At 40.9% G+C, this 23,262-nt stretch overlaps 2 protein-coding genes across 8 annotated transcripts in view; both read left to right on the top strand.

Annotated features, from left to right (window-relative positions):
• The window catches only part of kcnh2a (potassium voltage-gated channel, subfamily H (eag-related), member 2a), a gene marked incomplete at both ends in the record, with an annotated part of 56,668 nt that extends 51,499 nt beyond the window's left edge, over nucleotides 1-5,169 (top strand). Inside the window, 3 exons of the mRNA XM_079820553.1 lie at nucleotides 4,187-4,382; nucleotides 4,479-4,671; nucleotides 4,768-5,169. Of these exons, the coding sequence (XP_079676679.1) occupies nucleotides 4,187-4,382; nucleotides 4,479-4,671; nucleotides 4,768-5,169 (791 nt within the window). The remainder of the gene's footprint in view (nucleotides 1-4,186; nucleotides 4,383-4,478; nucleotides 4,672-4,767) is intronic.
• Nucleotides 5,170-10,660: 5,491 nt separating this feature from the next.
• Nucleotides 10,661-23,262, top strand: part of map4l (microtubule associated protein 4 like) — a 45,588-nt gene continuing 32,986 nt past the window's right edge. For all 7 annotated transcript variants that reach the window (XM_079820084.1, XM_079820083.1, XM_079820082.1 and 4 more), the window contains exons 1-2: nucleotides 10,661-10,748; nucleotides 18,099-18,274. In XM_079820084.1, coding sequence (XP_079676210.1) covers nucleotides 18,103-18,274 — 172 coding nt within the window. In that variant the 5' untranslated portion in view covers nucleotides 10,661-10,748; nucleotides 18,099-18,102. The remainder of the gene's footprint in view (nucleotides 10,749-18,098; nucleotides 18,275-23,262) is intronic.

Here is a 23,262-nt window from a genome sequence, read left to right as displayed (position 1 = left end):
CTCGTAGGTGTTGCTGCAGCGATCCGGTGCTCTAATACTAACTAATGACATCCTTACCTCAGATTTGACCATTTCCTGACACTAAAAGCATGGGTGAGACTGATATGGCAGGATGAAGGTCCTTCTTTTAAAATAATACGCGGGAGTGTGTTTGTGTTGTAGGCATATGCATTTCCAAACTGACGATGTTTACATCTCATATCATCAGCCTGCTGAAATGTTCCCATCCAAATGTGCATTCTGAATAATAAATATATTTCTAACCTGCCGCAGTCCAGTGCTCATCTTCTCATTAATAGTGTTTCTCTTACTAATCATATTTCATACCTGTTGTTACATTTTTTCATGAATTTGACTGATAAACACCCTTACGAAAGTTAACCATGGTTTTATTATAGTAAGAATGTAGTAACAATGTTTTTAGTTTTTTTTCATGGATTGACTACCATTTGTATTAGTTTTACTACAAATACCTTGATTAAACTACTACAATAACTATGTTTATTTTATTTGTAATACAACCATGGTTAATTTTCATGACAGTATTAAATAGATGAATGAATGTGCGGTAACTGCCTTAAAGAAAGTTAACGATGTTAAACATTTAATCATCAAAAATCATTTCAAAATCATTATAAAGTAATTGGCCTTTATCACACTTCCTATTTCCGGTAAGTGAAGCAGTGCACCGCTACTTCCGGTCCCATCGCGAAGCAATCAAAACTATAATGTCTAAACAGTAACACGTTAACAGCGTGTTTTGGCATAAATGTGTGAATTACATATACTGTAGGCTACAGTGAAATGATTATCAATGAAAAATGACAGATAATGACTAAAATATTTAATACAAATAAATATGTTCATTCGTCAGGTCTCACACACACTTCATCGCGGACACTGTTTAGACGAGCACTGACACCGTGTAGTGAAATAATCACGTATGTTTACGAGCCTCGGTTTATGTTGGATTAAAAAACTACACGTTCAGCAGAGTTTGGAAAATCCTGTACACAGTAATGATCAGTTTATCTCTTCTCCTGTCTCTGAAAATGTCCGAATTTTTAAATCATCCTCCAGATGCTTATTTTTAGGTGTTGTTTGTTCAGCTAGGTGTTAACAGCACATTGAAAACACTCATAACCGGAAGAATCAGCGCACTGCTTCGACGCGCACTTCCAGTATTCAATTCCTCTGTGATAGGCCTATTAATTTCTTGACTAGATCGCTGCATTAACAGGTAAATAACAGCAGTGTGTATGTTTGTCAACGAGGCTGAGAGGACGCTATTAGCAGTACCTCAAACAGTTAAAACAATGTGATAAAAACACATGCAAGTCAGACCTAAATGTTGCATATATAAAATTAGTGATGTGAGAACGCAAACTGTATCGTCATGCTGCCGACAGAAACATAAACAAAGCAGAAACGCATTCGTTTTTTTATTAGTTAATCGCCTTCTAAAAAAGCAGACTGTTTGGATTTGTATGAAATTGTAACACTACAATAAGATTCCATTTGTAACATTAACGACGGTTAATAAATACTGTGGAAGTATTGTTCATTGTTAGTATGTTAATTTCAACATTAAATTGAGTTTGAATTTTTATTTTTATCTGTTAACCTTAATGCACTATGAACTAACATGAATGATCAAGGTACAATTGAATTGCTCATATTGATACATGCTGTAAAAATGTATGCATAATGCATATAGTTCATGTAAGCTAATATATCCTTGTTGCATAGGGACTTGCATAGTGTTACCTATGAAATGTACATGCATGTTTCTAGGTTATAGGTAAAGAAACAAATTTGACCTGTAATATTTTAATGTTTAAATTATTTTCTGAAGAATTTGTTCTCTTAGAACTTCTAATTTTAATATTCATATCTATATGTTTTTAATTTAGCACATTTTCATGGATCAGTACTGTTTTTTTTATTTCTTGTTATAAAGTTCAGCACTGTTTTACTTATGTTTTTTTTATCCAGTATCCATTATAAAATCTATCGGTCGATTAATCGGTTATTGGCAAGTACCTGTAAAATCCACTATCGGTCGACCTCTAATGAAAATCCACTTGGAATTTGCACAAAAGCACCTAAAGGACTCTCTCAAACTGTGAGAAACAAGATTATCTGGTCTCATGAACCTCAGTTCCAAGCATCATGTATGAGGAAACTAGGCACTGCTCGTCACCTGCACAAAACCATCCCAACAGTAAAGTGTGGTGGTAGCAGCATCATGCTGTGGGGGTGTTTTGTCAGCGGCAGTGACTGGGGGACTCAGCTCAACGCAATAAAATATAGATAGCCTTAATGAAAACCTAGTTGGTAAGATTCAGAACCTTGGACAGGGCAGAAGGTTCACCTTTCAACGGGGCAATGACATAAGCACAAAGACAATGCAAGAGTGGCCTATGGACAACTCTGTGAATGTCCTTGAGTAGCCCAGCCAGAGCCTGGACTTGAACCAATCGAACATCTCTGGAGAGATCTGAAAATGTCTGTCCACCGACAGTCCCCATCCAACCTGACAGAGCTTGAGAGGATCTAAGAAGAAGAAAGGCAGAAAATCATCAAATGCAGATGTGCAAAACTTGTTGCATCATACCCAATAAGATTTGAGGCTGTAATCACTGCCAAAGGTGCTTCAACTAAGTACTCAGTTAAGGTTATGAATCCTTATGCAATACGTTTTTCCTTTTTAATATATTTGCAGTTATCACAAATCTATTTTTTGCTTTGTCATTATGGTGTGTGAAGTATAAATCAGTTTAAATAAAGAAGAATCGGCACACTGGTCGAAACGTTGTTCATTTTAATAAATCTTTGGGAGCAGCAGTGGCAGTGTGCCAATTCTTGTTTCTTTTGAATTAAGTGCTTTATTTGATCAAGCACCTGCCAAAAGATTTTGGATGTGCACATAATTCCTCTTTTAAATCAGTTTAACATAAGGCTGCAACATAACAAAATGGGTAAAAAAAATTTAAGGGGTACGAATACTTTCACAAGGCACTGTCTGAATTGCATCATATATTGAATAGATTGGAAGACTTTTATTTACTTATAAACAACCCACATAAAGCGTGAATATTGTAAACAATAGGCTCAAACGTGATTGTGTTACATGTAGGGCTGGGCGATATATCGCATGACGTAGTTCACTGACAAGCTGAGCCATATCGCATTAATTATCGCAGGCGATACGTGTGTAGTATCTGTGTAGTAAATGCCGCTCTATCTGAAAGCAGGTGATGGCGATTTACTACTAATCAAGGAACCGGCTTTACTGACGAGATGCGCCTAACAATGTCATGCGATATATCGCCCAGCCCTAGTTACATGTGTGAATAAACCTCATTGCCCAGCTTCTGTTTGCTATATTTGATGTGCTGTATGAATGTGTTGATCAAACTTTGTATGTTAATAAAAAGTATGTTCATAAATCGATTGGTTCTTCAGAATCAAGCTGCAACCTCCCACAGTTTCTCTTGAAGCCAATAAGGAAGTGACTAAAACAGCAAATTCATTGACTGGCCGCTAGAGACAGGCTCCAGAAGGGAGCAGAATCTCATTGAGCCCCATGTTAAAATGACCAACTTTACAGCAGAAAAATAAAAACATGTTTACAGCCTGGTACAAATTGTGGTTTTGGTCTATATGGCTAATTTTGCCCTTCATGACAACTGTGAGGGAGGAGAATTTTTGTATAACTAATTCGTTTACATTATATAAAGCCTTAAAGTTCTGCATAATTAAGGGCGTGGCCACTTTGAGTGACAGGTGGATTGCCGTTTGTCTGCTGTCTGTTAGTCATCGCGTCACCTCAGCTCCGCCCACGTCCCGCCCCTTTGCCCATTTTCTATTATCCGGGAGTGATGCGCGATGACGCGCTGCCAAGATGGCAACGGCCAGCTCGACCCTACTTAACTCTTCAAAATTGCTCTTCAGAATCCTATGGGTGACGTCACGGACACTACGTCCATATTTCTTTACAGTCTATGTTCATAATACATGAATGTTGTTTGAATGGACTGACCGAAATCTTCAAAATATTCAGAAATGAAGGAAAGTCTTACGGGTTTGGAACAACATAAATAATGTCTGAATTTTCACTTTTGGGTGAAATCTTCCCTTGCAGTGAATGCATCATTTTGACATGACCCTTGTTTTAAATTAGAAGCTCTTTCGGGGGTTTCTAACGTCTTCAGCTTTTGGGGGGACAGTCGTGGCCATCAGTACCAGGAAGTACCCAGCCACAGCATGTCTTTCCCCTCATCTTCGGTTCCCTCCAATACCGTCCTGCACAATGTCACACATCGTCATTGCACTGAGGTAGAGAACAGACTGGAAATGATGCATAGACAGCTCCTCCGGTGAGATCAAACTACAGTATTGTTGTTATCTTGATGTTCTTTTCTTTTTATATACGTTTTGAGCTGTGTTTGTTGTCTTGTTTTTTTTTTTTAAAGATTGGAGAAGCGCATGTCAAAAGACATTGGGGCCATAATGCAGTTGCTTCAGAGGCAGATGGTGCTGGTTCCACCAACCTACAGCTCTGTGTCGTCCCCTATAGAAGCATCTCCAAAACCACCCAAACCAGGCCAGAAACTGGTCCAGCCTGTCAACCCTTTAGAGACAGAAACACCAGCCATTCTCTCTGAGGTATTTCATGAACTTTGCCATTACAGTCAATTTACAAATCTAGCAATAGACACTACAAACTCCAATTGTTAATTTATTACTTTTTGATTTTCCCAGATACTTGATCCCCGCGACTTTGCTGGCAGCCCCATAAAGTCCAGTGAAAGTCTGTCAGGTGCAATGGAGCTCCAGCTCCTGGACTGTTCCTTACAGCCCTCATCTGAGACTCCTTCTGGGTCTTATATGGGGAGATGGCCACGCACCATAGGCCACAATGTAGGGAACGCTCCTGGTGATCTTACAGCACAAACCGATCAGCAACAAATAGTTATGGCTGATCAAGGTAGTTATAGTTTTATAGATGCAGAGCATATTGGAACTGTTCACCATCCACAGGCTGGACCGAGGTCAGATTTAGAGTCCTCTGAGTGTTCAAGACGTCTGTCATTGCCAGCGCAACATCAGGTAGAGGATGATTCCTCAATCCAAAAAAGACATGACTCTGATCCTAGGTGTTAAAACTTTTTTTCAGCATCTCACTGGAAAACAATGCATACAAACTGATGGACCACCGCAATGTTGGCAGGATGTTTTGAAGACCTTCTACTTCAGGTTCATATTAATTACCTCAGAAAGTCTAACGTAGACGCATCATTAATATCCCTGTAGTTTGGTACATTTGTGTTAGCTGGTCTAACGACGCTCATTGTTTTTACCTGCCTCTCAGCGAAAACGGTTTCTTTTATGGAAGTGTTCACTTGTTATTTTGAGGTGTAAATGTAATGATTTGTATTAGCATATCAGTTTTTTTAACAGTGCTGTTTTGTGTTGAATTGACGATTGTCTGTTTGTTTGGAGAAATGGTCTTGGACATACCGTAGCAATACACTGGAAAGGCCCATCAGAGTATGATTTAAATGGTCATTCGGAAACTGTATCTCAGGTGGAAGAACCCCAAGCTCATCTCTAGTAGCTCAAGTACCTCAGAGTGTGTGAATCCTGCTGAATAACATGCCTGTAATTTACATGAAAGCATGTGTTTATTTCTTTCGGATATCCACTGCACATTTTCCCGTGACAATATATCGCTCTAAATGTATATTCATCAGTTTGGCCAAAGGGTCAAAATGTGATTAATGCAAATTATGAGTTAAAATCCATTTTGAATATAATCCATATCCATCCATCCATCCATCTTCTTCCGCTTTATCCAGGGCCGGGTCGCGGGGGCAGCAGTCTAAGCAGAGATGCCCAGACTTCCCTCTCCCTAGACACTTCCTCCAGCTCTTCCGGGGGGACACCGAGGCGTTCCCAAGCCAGCCGGAAGACATAGTCCCTCCAGCGTGTCCTAGGTCTTCCCCGGGGCCTCCTCCCGGTTGGACATGCCCGAAACACCTTCCCGGGAAGGCGCTCAGGAGGCATCCGGAACAGATGCCCGAGCCACCTCAACTGACCCCTCTCGATGTGGAGGAGCAGCGGCTCTACTCCGAGTTCCTCCCGAGTGACTGAGCTCCTCACCCTATCTCTAAGGGAGCGCCCAGCCACCCTGCGGAGAAAACTCATTTCGGCCGCCTGTATCCGGGATCTTGTCCTTTCGGTCATGACCCAAAGCTCATGACCATAGGTGAGAGTAGGAACGTAGATTGACCGGTAAATCGAGAGCTTCGCCTTACGGCTTAGCTCTTTCTTCACCACAACAGACCGGTACATCGACCGCATTACTGCAGAAGCTGCACCGATCCGTTTGTCAATCTCCCGTTCCATCCTCCCCTCACTCGTGAACAAGACCCCTAGATACTTGAACTCCTCCACTTGAGGCAGGAACTCTCCACCAACCTGAAGAGGGCAAACCACCCTTTTCCGACTGAGGACCATGGCCTCGGATTTGGAGGTGCTGATCCTCATCCCAGCCGCTTCACACTCGGCTGCAAACCGTCCCAGTGCATGCTGAAGGTCCTGGTTAGAAGGGGCCAACACGACAACGTCATCCGCAAAGAGCAGAGACGAAACCGCATGGTCCCCAAACCTGACACCCTCCGGCCCCTGGCTGCGCCTAGAAATTCTGTCCATAAAAATTATGAACAGAACCGGCGACAAAGGGCAGCCCTGCCGGAGTCCAACATGCACCGGGAACAAGTCTGACTTACTGCCGGCAATGCGGACCAAACTCCTGCTTTGGTCGTACAGGGACCGGACAGCCCTTAGCAAAGGACCCCGGACCCCATACTCCCCGAGCACCCTCCACAGGATGCCGCGAGGGACACAGTCGAATGCCTTCTCCAAATCCACAAAACACATGTGGACTGGTTGGGCAAACTCCCATGAACCCTCCAGCACCCTGTAGAGGGTATAGAGCTGGTCCAGTGTACCACGGCCCGGACGAAAACCAGACTGTTCCTCCTGAATCCGAGGTTCTACTATCGGCCGTATTCTCCTCTCCAGTACCCTGGCATAGACTTTCCCGGGGAGGCTGAGAAGTGTGATCCCTCTGTAGTTGGAACACACCCTCCGGTCCCCCTTCTTAAAAAGAGGGACCACCACCCCGGTCTGCCATCCCAGAGGCACTGTCCCCGACCGCCACGCGATGTTGCAGAGGCGTGTCAGCCAAGACAGCCCCACAACATCCAGAGACTTGAGGTACTCAGGGCGGATCTCATCCACCCCCGGTGCCTTGCCACCGAGGAGTTTCTTGACCACCTCGGTGACTTCAGCCCGGGTGATGGACGAGTCCTCCTCTGAGCCCCCAGCCTCTGCTTCCTCAATGGAAGACGTGATGGCGGGATTGAGGAGATCCTCAAAGTATTCCTTCCACCGTCCGACGATATCCCCAGTTGAGGTCAACAGCTGCCCATCGCCACTGTAAACAGCGTTGGTAGGGCACTGCTTCCCCCTCCTGAGGCGCCGGACGGTTTGCCAGAATCTCTTCGAGGCCAGCCGATAGTCCTTTTCCATGGCCTCACCGAACTCCTCCCAGGCCCGAGTTTTTGCCTCCACAACCACCCGGGCTGCAGTCCGCTTAGCCTGCCGGTACATGTCAGCTGCCTCAGGAGTCCCACAAGCCAACCAGGCCCGATAGGACTCCTTCTTCAGCTTGACGGCATCCCTTACTTCCGGTGTCCACCACCGAGTTCGGGGATTGCCGCCTCGACATGCACCGGAGACCTTACGGCCACAGCTCCGAGCGGCAGCTTTGACAATGGAGGTGGAGAACATGGTCCATTCGGACTCAATATCTCCAGCCTCCCTCGGGATCCGGTCGAAGTTCTGCCGGAGGTGGGAGTTGAAGATCTCTCTGACAGGGGGCTCGGCCAAACGTTCCCAGCAGACCCTTACAGTACGCTTGGGTCTACCGGGTCTGTCCAGCTTCCTCCCCCGCCATCGGATCCAACTCACCACCAGGTGGTGATCAGTTGACAGCTCCGCCCCTCTCTTCACCCGAGTGTCCAAGACATACGGCCGCAGGTCAGATGAAACGACCACAAAGTCGATCATTGACCTACGACCTAGAGTGTCCTGGTGCCATGTGCACTGATGGACACTCTTATGCCTGAACATGGTGTTCGTTATGGACAAACCGTGACTAGCACAGAAGTCCAATAACTGAACACCACTCGGGTTCAGATCAGGGGGGCCGTTCCTCCCAATCACGCCCCTCCAGGTGTCACTGTCATTGCCCACGTGGGCGTTGAAGTCCCCCAGTAGAACGACGGAGTCCCCAGTCGGAGCACTTTCCAGCACCCCTCCCAGGGACACCAAAAAGGCCGGGTACTCTGCACTGCCGTTCGGCCCGTAGGCACAAACAACAGTGAGAGACCTATCCCTGAGCCGAAGCCGCAGGGAAACAACCCTCTCGTTCACCGGGGTAAACTCCAACACATGGCGGCAGAGCTGGGGGGCTATAAGCAAACCCACACCAGCCCGCCGCCTCTCACCATGGGCAACTCCAGAGTGGTGAAGAGTCCATCCTCTCTCGAGGAGTGTGGTTCCAGAGCCCAAGCCGTGCGTAGAGGTGATTCCGACTATCTCTAGTCGGAACCTCTCAACCTCACGCACAATCTCAGGCTCCTTCCCCGCCAGTGAGGTGACATTCCATGTCCCAAGAGCCAGTTTCCGTGTCCAGGGATCGGGTTGTCTAGGCTCCTGCCTTCGACTGCTGCCCGATCTTCTCCGCACCGGCCCCTTACGGTCCCTCCCGTGAGTGGTGGGCCCACGGGAAGGTGTCCCCACGTCGCTCCTTCGGGCTGAGCCCGGCCGGACCCCGTGGGGGAAGGCCCGGCCACCAGGCGCTCGCATACGAGCCCCAACCCCAGGCCTGGCTCCAGGGTGGGGCCCCGGCTGCGCCATACCGGGCGACGTCACGGTCCTCGTTGTCATTGTCGTCATAAGGGGTTTTTGAACTGCTCTTAGTCTGACCCGTCCCCTAGGACCTGTTTGCCTTGGGAGACCCTACCAGGGGCATATAGCCCCGGACAACATAGCTCCTAGGTTCATTCGGGTACTCAAACCCCTCCACCACGTTAAGGTGGCAGTTCATGGAATTAGTAATATACATATATAATACATATATAATCAGTTGCCGCTGGTTCATGCCAAACACATCCAGTAGTAAGCCATATATAAATGTGCTAGAAAGATATTCATAGGGAATGTGGTATATAGACCGAGTATTGAAATGTTCAAATGTAATATAACGTAATTTATGGCAATCTTGAGTAGGAATATTTATTGTTAACTTACTATAAATTGATTATTGTGCACATTTTATCTCCTATGAACTTGTAATCACATTCACATTGAATAAATTAATTCACAAAAATCACAAGTCTATAGAAGTGTATGAAACGCATCATATCTGACTGAATGAAAGAAAATCAGTCCATTTCCTTGTGTTCCTCTGGTGTCAAAAATTACTTATTTTTCCTTTTTCCAAATGTCACCACCTCTGCAATGCTGCTGCCTGCAAAAACAAATGAAATCCATTTTCAAGGCTGTCATATTTATGTCAGTGGATTCAATCTATAGAGCTAGAGGTGGAATTGAAAGTCCACGCTCAGGCTCTTTGTAGGCCACTTATAAATTAAAACAGGAAGTTGATGAGTGTCTAAAAATGAAGTGAATCGTTCTGCTCATACATGTGGTTTTGCTTTCAACCTAAACTGAAACCGTCCTTTGAAATATATTTACAGCATCAAATAACTATGAGTAAGCAAACCCAAATAACTTTGTGTAAATTATAATAGGATATACTTCAGCCAAAACTTAGACAAACCCTTCCCGCTTTGGCAGACAGGAAAAGGCCCACCTAGCTGCAAATATAATACAATAAACAGAGTTCGACATGTCAATGTTCCTTTAAGACCAGTATACTCAATTAGATAGTGACAATTCATTGAACTGTTTATTCAAGTGTAGCTCCTAAAAGGAAACACGGTGTTCAGTGTAATGGGAAACCAGCCGAATGAGAAACACCCACTTTAAAAAGGGCCTGCACGAAGCGTATTATTGTTATATTTTTATATTACGCTTCAAACGCGCTCCTTAATCATGTTCCAGAACCGGATAAACAACACAATAGAGGAATTCCGTACTTCCACAATGCTCTTTTGGCAGCCTATTTTTTATAAGGGTGTCATAAATGTATGAGGTTACATTCAGGGGATTTTTAAACGAATCTCCCCATAAAGGAGCTGCATGGAAACTACAAGGGTATCATGTGTCATATCGGTCAATGTCAACTGCTCTGTCTGATGCCCAAATATATATATTAAGATCATTCAGTGCTAAAATCAGCGCGCTAATGCTGACATGTTGATTGGCTAAACCCCTTGCCTCTCATATGCCATCAACATACTCATTGTGTCCATCAGCTGTCCATCAATACTAGGGGGACGCATGTAAGAAACGAGAGGATGCTCAAGTCCTAGAGCACCACAGTGCTAGACTAGAGTACAATTGCCCTGAATTGTGATTGGTCGAGGCGAGATAAGGGGCGGGGCGTCGCTCTGCGAACACAGAGGCGCACTGTACGAGAGGGCGGATCTGACAGTGCACATCGGCCAACACTACAGCGTACTGAATTTTAAAAACAACAACAACGGGTAAGTGCACTTTGACATTGTGATTAGTGCTCACATTTTATTGCTTCACTATAGGCATATGTGCATTAAGAAAGCCTAACCGTAATGGAGACAAAAATTGACTACGAATCGGCGTGCACGCGTATAGATTGTGATACAGTCGCAGTCCCTGGATGACAGGCTTTAGTTATTGTTATATGCACGCGAGATAACGATGCGATGTAAATACAGAGTACCCGTGACTCACCGCTCTCTCGTCTCCAAACGTTCATAAATATGCCGACCTGCCGAGATTTCTTTGTTTAGGCACTGCCGCAGTTCGGATGCTGTGGACAGGTGTCCTCCGCAGCAAACCTCTATAGAAAGCTACCACAGTTACATAACTTCAGTAGTGCCACATATTGTTTTAACATTGTGAGCATTTTGGAATGATGAAATCGTGAAAGGTTTAAGCTGTACACCCCATATAAACTGCAAACGAACGACGCGACGAACCAGAACGAGTCAGTTATGATAAATGAAGCTGGTTTTGATTATAATGGGCGCGTTCTAGTTTGTCGCGTCTCATCGCATTGTTCTCATCCATACTGGCAACGTGTGCGTCGCGTGCTCGGCTCTCTGCAGTGCATCTCTTCAACATGCTTCGTGGACGTGCGTCATACTGTAAAATGCAATTGAAAGGGAACACACGACCCGAAACCGACGCATTGAGGGTCATGTATGGATACCTGGCATTGTGGGACAGGTTAATTTGAAAACATGACCATCTCCTTTGATGTTCCAAATGGTTGCGTTATAGAGGAACATTTTGACCACACCCCCTTAAATCCTTATTCAGTTAATGCACATTTATTTCTCATTCTTTGCACTGTGACTGGCTTTGTTTGCTTTGCACAGGTCATGTACAAATGTCACAGTAGTGTGTATTCAGTTAAACCAGGTGTGAAGGACAAGGAGGTGTCCCTCTTGGGTTTGTATTCTTGTCTGTTGTAATAATTTTTGCATGGGTGAGGCCAGTAAAGGGTTCTGTCAGGTCTGGACTAATATGTTTAAAGATAAATTTGCTTTTAAATATCAGGAGATGATCAAATGTAACATGATCAATGCAACAAAGGTCGTTGTCATTAAGCAAATGTTTTCGTAGTGGGTGTGATCACGCTTCATCATGTAAATAATCCCAGGGAGCATCTGAAAATCCATTGTAAATGAGAATGTTGCTCTTAATCATAAGCCTCTACAAATAATATAAAATCACTTACTCTAAACTATTTTGCATTGCAATATATTGTCCATATTGAACGGATTATCATCATTAATCAACTGCAACGTTTAAAATCTTGATAGTATTTCATGAATGACAGTTTACTTGTAGCTGGGTTGAGGTCAGGAGGATTAAGCTGATGGACCTTGATAAAACTGGTTAGAGTTTGTAGAACATGACTTGTAACAAACCAGCTACAATGTCCCAACAAGCAGTTTAAAGGATTAGTTTACCCAAAAATGAAAATTAGCACATGATTTACTCACTTTCAAGTCATCCTTGGTGTATATGACATTCTTCTTTCAGACGAATACAATCGGAGTTATATTAAAAAAGTCATTTGCTAATCCAAGTTTTATAATGGCATTGACTCGATGGGTCATTTTTGAAGTCCATAAAGTGCATCTATCCATCATATAACTGCTCCACACGACTCTGGGGGTTAATAAAGGCCTTCTGAAGTGAAGTAGCACATTTGTGTAAGAAAAATATCCATATTTCAAACTTTATAGACGAAAATAGCTCACTTCCGGCGGTCAGCAATGCGCGAGTCGATTTGCGCTAAAAGAGTAACTGTATTTCTGCGTTCGTCAATACGCATGCGTCAAGGGTTACTCTTTCGTCGTAAATCGATGCATACGGCAATCTGCCGGAAGTTAGCTGTTTTCGTCTATGAAGGTTTAAATGTGGATATGTTTTTTACTCAAAAGTGCCATTTCGCTTCAGAATGCCTTTATTAACCACCAGAACCATGTGGAGCAGTTATATGATCGATAGATGCACTTTTATGGACTTCAAAAACGACCTATCAAGTCAATGCCATTATAAAGCTTGGCAGAGCCAGGACTTTTTTTAATATAACTCAGACTGTATTCGTCTGAAAGAAGAATGTCATGTACACCTAGGATGACTTGAGGGTGAGTAAATGGGATAATTTTCATTTTTGGGTGAACTAACCCTTTAAACAGATGTGACGCAATTTTCCAGCAGGGTTATAGACCTAATTTGACAGAATATTCAGTTTTTATAGAGGAATATTTCAATAAAGCTTTAATAAATACTTCAATAAAGTAAAATTCTGTGGCTAACTTTGTTCAAATGTGTATCACCATCGCATATAACCTTTTTTGAAACATGATACATTTACACTTAGACATTGTAAAAAAAAAAAAAAAAAAAGTACACAAAGCTTTTTTTTGTGTCATCCATTGTAAATGTAACAAAAAAATGTCCCACTTTTGCATATAATAAGATGTCTGACATGTTTCTAGGCTATTCAGAAATATTTTCTCATACGACTAAGAAAATAAAATAAAACAAAAACAATTTCATTTTCATAAATAATTAATATACCATGAAGTAAAATGAAAAAATTGGATGAACTGGGGTGAACCCACAGTGTCATCATATGTTGCTGGGAAAGGGAAGCTCAGTAAGGCATGCTGTTTTCTGGACTGCCGTGATTCTGGGGTGTCAAGTCAGGGCCTGCCGGCCTGTTGTGATGCCCTGCGTCCCGTCATACATAATCTTCATTCCCCTCACTGATGGCCTCTGACTGTAATCCGCGCAGACACCCACCTCCGTTGTTTTGCTGTTTATTAGGGGAGCCAATAGCACGCTCCCCATTTTAGGATGATGATGTAAGTTGGTAACAGTATTGGGGTGAGAAATATACAAGATCATATATACAAAAAATATCATGCATCATTTTTGTTGATGGCTCACTAAAATTGCCTTATAGTAATGCCACACTCCAGTCTGACAGCAGTTTGACAGCTGAAGGTGCCTTATTTTCGGATGCCTCACTTTTACTCAGACTAACTAAGAGATAGGCAGAGATTGGTAGTGCCGTAGATACATAAACCCTGTGTGGCAGCCAGTAACTACATGCTCAGTGGCTTTGGCACACAATGGAACACATTGAGCCAGACCGTCATCCCACGTTCTGTGTGCATTCATACAGGAATGTTTGGAATACGGCGTTTACACAGCAACACAAATGGTTGCCAAAAACCAGCCCGGTCTCTGCTCAAAAACTCACTTTGTGAGCTCGCCATTCTCCTTTAAACCGCACGAGGACAGCGTGTGCTTCTGTCAGAATCTGTTTTGATTTTGGACCATTTGGCTTGAGTGACATTTGAAGAGATGCATCTGGTTCATTGGGTGAATCTCTGTGGCTACATAGATTTTGACAATTTCAGGATGTCTCAATATTTGGTTTCTCTCTTATTTTTGCTTTAAAGGGATACTCCACCAAAAAATTATACTTTTATTCACCCTCATGTTGTTCCAAGATGATACGCATTTCTTTCTTGTTGAGCACAAAATAAGATATTTTGAAGAACCAAACATCATTGAAACCCATCGACCCTCTTATTTTATGGACAAAACCAGATAAATTTCTCAAAATATCTTCTTTATGTTCCACAGAAGAAAGAAAGTCATACAGGTTTGGAACAACATGAAGGTGAATAAATTATGACAGAATTTTCATTTTTTGCTGGAGTTGCCTTATTCCATTCAAGACAGCAGTTGAGCTGCTGTATGAGTGTCCAAAGAGTGTCTTGAACTTCAAGGGTTAGTTCATCCAATGAATCAAATGAAAATTCGGTCATCAATTACTTGTTCCAAACCCGTAATCCGAGAGCTTTCTGACCCTCCATTGACTGCAATGTTATTACCACTTTCAAGGCCCAGAAAGGTAGTAAAGACATCGTTAAAATAGTTCATGTGACTCCAGTGTTTCAACCTTAAAGCGATAGTTCACCCAAAAACGAAAATGTTATGTTTTTCTGCTTACCCCCAGGGCATCCAGGATGTAGGTGTCTTTGTTTCTTCAATAGAACAAAAATTAAGATTTTTATCTCCAACCGTTGCCATCTGTCAGTCGTATAATGCATGTGAATGGGGTCCAATTCTTTTAGAGTAAAATAAACATGCGCAGACAACTTGAAATTAAACCCTGCGGCTCGTGACGACACATTGATGTCTTAAGACACGAAACGATCGGTTTCTGCGAGAAACCGAACGGTATTTATGCTATTATTTCACCTCATATCAGACGAATGTCATCAGCTCTCCAGACCGCCATAACTTCCTGCGAATAAGGTCAAAATACCTGCGCGCTCATAGAAATAAATATGTAGATTCCTCAATTGACCGCTCCGCGCAGGCACTAATGATGCATCTATGTATATATCTATGACCCGGCTGGTATTTTGACCTTATTCGCAAGAAGTTATGGCGGTCTGGAGAGCTGATGACATTCGTCTGATAATAGGTGAAATAATAGCATAAAAACTGCTCGGTTTCTCGCAGAAACCGATCGTTTCATGTCTTAAGACATCAATGTGTCGCCACGAGCCGCAGGGTTTAATTTGAAGTTGTCTGTGCATGTTTTTTTTACTCTAATAGAATTGGACCCCATTCACATGCATTATACGGCTGATCTTCATTTGTGTTCTACTGAAGAAACAAAGACACCTACATCTTGGATGCCTTGGGGGTTAGCAGAAAAACATCAAATTTTCGTTTTTGGGTGAACTATCCCTTTAATGCTATGAAGTGATGAGAATGTGCGCAAAAACAAAAAAAACTACTTTATTCAACAATTTCTTCACTTCCATGTCAGTTTCCTACACTGTTCGCATAGTAAACACAGTGCAGCACTTCCGGGTTCTACGTCAGAATGCCTGCTTACTATTGGCCGGAACTGTTCACGTGAGCACAACGTGTGATGTTGACCAATCAGTGGGTAATACTGAGTCTGCGTTCTGATGTAGAACCCTGTTTGGGTTGAGGGATGAGGGTGAGTAATTATGCTGCTTTAATGTGCTATCACCAATGACAGAATATTCATTTTTGGGTGAACTAATCCTTTCAGTGGAAGAAGAACACGTGACTTGTCTATACAAAGAGTCACATGATCATTGCCACACATTTACATTACTGACCTACATTTTTTTTTTTTTTTTTACTTTATTTTCAACTAGATTTTGCATCCCAGATGGTCAATATAGTCTCAGACTTTTGGACCCAACTGTACTTAACACATACACATTTACACTCACTCACAGCGTTCAGGCCTCTTGACTCAAATGAATGAATAAGTGAACAAGAGCGTCCCTCCTAAACAGAGAGTGATGGCACTCTGTGAGATGATGCCACTCTGTGCCAGCCAGGGCTGGTGACATCATGCAAGGAGCGAAGAAAAACTGCTGAATCACAGCAGGACACAGGGCCGTGTCAGAGTCAGAGCGGTAAAAGTGCAGGGATGTACCTGTGTCTCATTTGCCATGGTCTAATGAATAAGCCTTAGGAGTCCGCACCATATGAGCTGCCATATGACATGTTTTATTCTCTCTGAAAAACAAGTTTGGTCTTTTTTCCCTTTTTTAAATAAATGCTATGAATAAGCAACAGTGATGCTATTGTAAAATGAAAGTAAAATCTTTCTTTTTTTCAGCAATTGAAATAAAACTGAACTAAAATATAAACACTATGTGGCAAAAATGTTAATTAAAAAAGGAAAACGAACATTAGACATGTTGCCTAACTGAAATAATAACTTTAAGAAGAACTAAAATTATTAAATCTAAAACCAAATAATTAAATTAAAGATAGATATATAATAAAAAACGAAATAAATGACAATCACAAATAAATCATTTAATGAATATTAAATATTAATGACTACTATGAGAGTATGTAAATAATATGGAAATAACACTGATTAGCAAATCTGATCATTTGTTTCTGAGGAAAATATGCCCACATATGACTTATCAACCAATCTAAACAGGATGTTGTGCAGTACAATCATTCCTGTATAAAGTAATTTCAATGCTTTTTATGCTTTACTGTCTAATGTCATACTGTACATCACTGTGTGCTTCTGTACAGTAACGGCTGAATACAGTAAGTGCTTCGTGCTGATTATGGGACGTCTGCAGGGACAGACACGAGGGGGAATCACACGGCCTCTAATCTCTTCATTTTTTGGACCAGCTGGGCCTCTTACAATCCATCAGGATATCAACGGAATTACACTTTACATCTATATACATGCTAGGAGATGAGAAAGACAAGGAGAGGAGGGAGGAAATGCAAAGACAAAACGGTGGATAAGTAATGAAAGTGAATAGGAAATAGAAATAGAGAGAGTGAGGAAGATTCAGGGGGAGGAGATGGATTCTGGGTAGCTCTGGGGCAGTAGCATTTTAATCCCATGTTTAGCCTTGAACAGACTTGCATAATCATATTAATGTCTATACTGGATAGATCAAAACCGCTGTGGAGATTTGTTCAGCTCTTAACTCATTTGCCCCCCGCTGTCAAAATGCATGATGGTTTGATTTTAGTTTGTGATGGCTTGAAGTGTTTGTCACGCAACAGTGTTGCGGCTTTTTGGACATTTGTTGAACGGGACAGTGTGTAATTGTGTTAATGAGTTCTCTGAATGCAGATGGTGTGGCAGCTAGAGAAACAATGAGACACAGTTCAACTCAACAAACACGCTGCCTTGGGCTAGTGCACAATGAAGCTCTCACTATCCCTTTCTGACTTTTCCTCCTTTATTTCCTCTCACTGACACTGTTTATATGCACAACACAAAGTTTACTGTGTGTAAAGGGACAGATTTGAGCAAATCAAGAATTGAAATTTTAGTTTTTACGTAACGTGACACCTGATGTCCCACGTTCACATATGCTTTATGGAAGTATATTCTCTCACGTTCTCCCTTTATAGAAGATGGGAATCATTGTTTAGGATATAGTTAAAATGCAACTTATCTGACATCTGTACATTTGGCATTCAGCCTAGGACTGAACATCTGGCCACATTTACATGTTGTAAGCCTACAGAGGTCTTTCCATGCATGACCCCTCTGCGTGTAGCATAAATTGGGCATTGATTTGAAGATATGAATTGTTATCTGTGAATAGATGTAGGGATCAAAAATAGGCCATTCAGTTTTTATTGCTGGAGTATCTAGGGCAAGATATACAGAGAGTATATACTGTACATGCCCTTTTAGCTGCGTTACATATTAATTGAGAAGGTCCAGGCCTGCTTTGTTTGGACTGATTGCCCCTGTTTTTTTTCTACAGGAGGATGGACTTCAGTTTACGTGATGCCTTCACAGGCGGAGCATCTAAGACAACCCAGGACAGCCTGCTGAAGAGGGATTTTGTGGCTGGGTTGGAGGCACAGACCTTTGATGATAAAGTGGGCGAGACTGTTGGGAAAACAGACTACCGCCCCCTTATGGATGGGAAAAGGGAAGGTATGTCCTTTTGAACGAGACGGTCTTCCATAAATGAAACTTTACTCCCTTTCATTTAATTTAATACCAAAATGTTTTTAACTTATGATGTACGTGTTGTTTTTACATTCAAAAACATCATAATGAATAAGTAATATAATAGGCTAATTTGTACCCTGGTTTGGAGCCTAGCTCCTGGAACGCTCGGTTTTTATGGCCGTTATTTTACGAGCCCTGGCCTATACATGTTCGACCCAAAGTCTGATCCCAAATCGCAGGACAATGAACCAACAACACCTCAAATAGTCCTTCTGAATGAGATGGTCTTCCATAATCATAATCATGTCATTCAATACCAAAATGCTTTTTATAGAACACAACATTATATATTATTAGAGGCTTCCAAAGGGATAAAAAAAACACTGTAAAAGTAGTCTATATTACTTGTGACATTTATAAAGTTACAAAAAAAAATGTTTTATTTAGAACTTTCAATTCATCAAAGAAAGAAAAAAACACTATTTCTTTAGGATTGCTTTGTATTACAGGAATACATTTCATTTTACAATGTAACGATAGAAAACTGTTCATTTAAATTGTAATAATATTTCACAATATTACTGTTTTACTGTATTTTTAACCAAATAAAAGCAACCTAGGTGTGCATAAGAGACTTCTTTCAAAGACATAAAAACATCTCACCAACCCCAAACTTTTGAACATTTTTTCTTTTTGTTTTTATGCAGATGTTGGATATATTGTGTAGTGCAACATCAGGAACAGACTTTTATTTTGCTGTCTTCCTTCTGCATGGGATTGTAATCTGATGTAGATGCAGTTTGTTGATGTGTATTTGTATATGTCTTATCTCTATCTGCCACAGCAGATAATGGCAAGTGGCAGAAGCACTTTTTTTTTTTTTTCGCCTCGCCAACCGCCTCAAACCATGCTATCTTCTGCCAAGAACCATCCCGCGTGAACTCTAGGTTCAGTTAGGCGGACAGCCTTCCTCTTGGGTTACAACCATCAGCATTATTTATTCTCAAATGTGTTTATTATTTACTGGGGCACATTTTCACAGTTTAATCACCTGGTGCATGAGGGCGCTAATAGTGTCTAGACTACTGAATAAAAAAATCTGTTATTGTTGTTTAACACTGGTGCTTTTTGTGAAGTTAGCCATTCATAAATTATTTAAAAACAAACTATTTTAGTAAAGGTCACATAAAGACTATGAAACAGCTATCAAAGCTTTATGGACTTTCAGTTTCTGGGTTTTGGCCATTAGTTCTGGGGGATGTTTTATCCTACATTAGTCTTATGAAAGTGTTGTTTGTTATGTTTTCTACATGTAGGGGGATATGCAGAAATGTCCTTTATGTTATTGGGCTTGTGCTTGACAGAATGCTTAGACATCAATACAGCAGGATGCACTCTCAACAAGAGCAAGGTATATGTATATGTGTGCAGCACTGGGCTGTATGTGGATGCTGATATCAGCAGATCGGTCCACAGCAGATGTGACGGATACTTTAAATAGCTTCAGTTGAGTGCCAAAGATATGAGATTGAATTTCTGCCTCCATTAAGAAAGAGAGAAATGCCCATTTATTTGATCTTACTCTAAAGATTAACACGATGTTATGGTAAGGTTGTTGCACATCACAGTTAGCATACAGCAAAATCGTGTTTCTTTTCTCATCAGATCATTGTATGACTTGCTGGAACTGAAATTTCAGTGAGAAATACAGTAGTTACTAAGCAAGTTGTCAGTACTAACGAAACCTTACGGCCAGCTAGCAGGCAGTATATTTTTCCTGCCACGCTTTTTCCACTGAAAAGGTTGTGTGAGATAATAAAGCTTTTCTATTGACAAAGTAATAAAGATTTATTGAAATTGTAAGTTGTCTGTTGACAAGCGCTTAGAGGCTCATTTCCAAAGAACAAAGTACAAGTAAAGATGATTAATCAATAACTATAATGGCTATTACAGGCTGTGAAACTACTTGGAAAGATAATAATATTACACTTGCAGCCTATTATCAGGTATTTTCATTAGTCTTTTTTAATGTGAAAACTATAAACTGAAGAAATATTTGGATTATTTGTCTTCCGCTACTCTCATACAGTATGACCTTTCTTTTTTAAATGGATGAATGTTGAAGACAGCAAGGGCATGTTAGGAATTATTTTTTCATATATTTTAACTTTATGTTAATTATGCAGTACAACATACAATATAACAGTTCAGTTTAATATTTTTTTAACATACTGCTATAGTAAATTTGACTTTGGTTTCCTTTCAATTTTTTTTGCAAAATATATGCTACAAACAATGTCAATTTTAAAAGGATTTTAGGTTTGAGATATGTGGGGACGTTGGTGTACTGTAGGAAGACTTGTCACTAGTCGTAGTTCTATTTTGAAATGGCATACTGCACATTTTCAACAAAATGTCCAAACTTTTGCATTATAATATCCTATGATACGCAAATTATTATCACTATGTTTTATATTTCACTAAAATGACAATTCTGTCATCATTTACTCACTCTCAAGTTGTTCCAAACCTGCATGAATATCTTTCTTCATGAATATCTAATCTTTTCACATTAAAAACTGGTCCCACTTTATATTAAGTGTCTTTAACTACTATGTACTTACATTTAAATAATCATTTGGTACAATGCGCTTATTGTGTACATACATGTTACATTGTACTTATATATATATATATATTTTTTTTAAATACCTGCATGCAATTACAGCTGGTATTGATTTCTGTAATTGTAGCTATAATTACACTGTTGAGCCTTCCCATTACACCTTAACCCATCCATACAACCAAACCTGGTTACCTTACTAAAGCAATAGCAGAAAAGGTGTTTTGCAATACAATATGAACACAACATGAACATATATTGTACTTATTTTTTGATGTAAGCACATAGTAGTTAAAGATACTTAATATAATGTGTGATCAAAATACTGATCATGCAAATACAGAAATAAAAGCTTGTGTCAACTGAATAGTTGGTATATAAACATGACTTAGTAAATGGACTATATATATATATATATATATAATTTTTTTTTTTCAAATTTCTTCTTTTATTAGTTGATTAGTTTTAACACTATTTCTGTAAAATTGACATATGCTGTACTCATTTTAACACAAAACAACTGGGTAAAATAATTGAAATAAGAACAAATTCTTTCGATAAAAAAAAAGAAGAAATGCAGAAAATTGTGAAGCACATTTGTCATGTTTGTGTGCTTTTGTAACCATATTGCATGTCAGAGACTCTCTGGTTCTTTGTCCTTCTGGTACTCTCAGTACAGCTCTGGTTTATGACATTATGTAACCGATTCTGTGCTGAATGGGATGTCTCCCCCCCCCCCCCCCCTTAACTGCAAAAGGAGGCTCTCTACCACAGCGTGACTTGGCAGTCTGTACCTCAAGTGCCTCATGTCTGGGACAAAAGAGACTATTTTTAGTTCCTCTTCCATTTTTTGGCTTTTAACTGTAGCATGTTTTCAGGTTCATATGCTTCTCTTTGTGAGGCTATTGTTCCTGCTCAGGTTGAGGCGTGCTTGAGGCATAAACACACAAATAACCTTGAAGACCCATTGGGGTCGATCCCCCTACTTGTCTATCAACATGCAACACAAAGGCCTGGCCAAAAGATTCCCATTGCATCCCTGGTAATGTAACCGCATGACTCACAGTGACATATATACCGGTCCTGTTCCACAAAGAGGATAATTGCATGGAGCTGCATAGCCCAACCCTGTGGGAGCATGATCATTAATCCAGGGCTGGTATCTGAGTTAATGCTGGTTCAGTGCTGGCTCCTCGTGTCAGTCAGTCTTGATGCTGACAGAGTGCTTTGCCTAGGGAACGTAAAGCAGCCTCAGCTGGTTGTGTAACTACGGTAACAGGCCTGCAGTCCCAGCCTGTCCCATCGTCTCAGCATCACTTATCTCCAGTTGCCCTTCTCATAATGTCGAAATATCAGAATGGATGGTAGCAGGCCTATTTTCAGGGATGTCCCTCCCCGATGACTTTGACAGGGGACATATTAAACTAGACAGTCAGATTTCAGATTATCAGATTTCATGAGTTTACAAGACCTTATAAATGTCACTAAATCACTTAGTTTCCAATGAAGAGAAGGTGTGAACTATGTCCAAGCAATTAGGCATTTCAAAATTACAATATAAAATTATTATTAACACATTTATGTTTTCGTTGTTTTCATTCAAAATTAGGTAACAATTTAGTTTAGGGTCCAATTCTCACTATTAACTAGTTTCTTATTAGCATGCATATTACTGTTTTGTATTGGCTGTTTTTTTAGTACTTATAAAGCACGTATTAATGTCTTATTCTGCATGACCTTATTCTACATCTCTTACCCAATACCCAAATTTAACTACTACCTTACTAACTATTCATAAGCAGTAATTAGGAGTTTATTGAGGCAAAAGTCGTTAATAGTGAGAAGTGGAGTCTAATCTAAAGTATGGCTAAAAAACATAAAACATTGCAGGCCTAATACATTTCAACAGATCATAAAAAATAACGGATGGAGTATGTTGACAATTGCACTACATTAAAGGATTAGTTCACTTCAAAATGAAAATTTCCTGATATTTTACTCATCCAAGGTGTTCATGTCTTTTTTTCTTCAGTCGAAAAGAAATTAACTTTTTTTGAGGAAAACATTCCAGGATTTTTCTTCACATAATGGTTTTCAATTGCAACCAAAATATTCAAGGTCCAAATCAATGCAATTTCAAAGGGCTTCGAAGGGCTTCAGACGCTCTGCGCGATCCCAGGCGAGGAATAGGGTTTTATCTAGCTAAACGATCTGTGGTTTAAAAAAAAAATATATATATATATATACTTTTTAACCTAAATTGCTCATCTTGCGCTGCTCTGCAACGTGCTAGTGATTGCGCAATCACGTCGAAAACGTCACACGCAGACAGAAGTACCGCCCTAAG

Source organism: Gobio gobio (genome assembly GCF_949357685.1).
Source record: "Gobio gobio genome assembly, chromosome: 6".
NCBI classification, from domain to species: domain Eukaryota; kingdom Metazoa; phylum Chordata; class Actinopteri; order Cypriniformes; family Gobionidae; genus Gobio; species Gobio gobio.
This window is presented reverse-complemented; position numbering and strand designations above follow the sequence as displayed.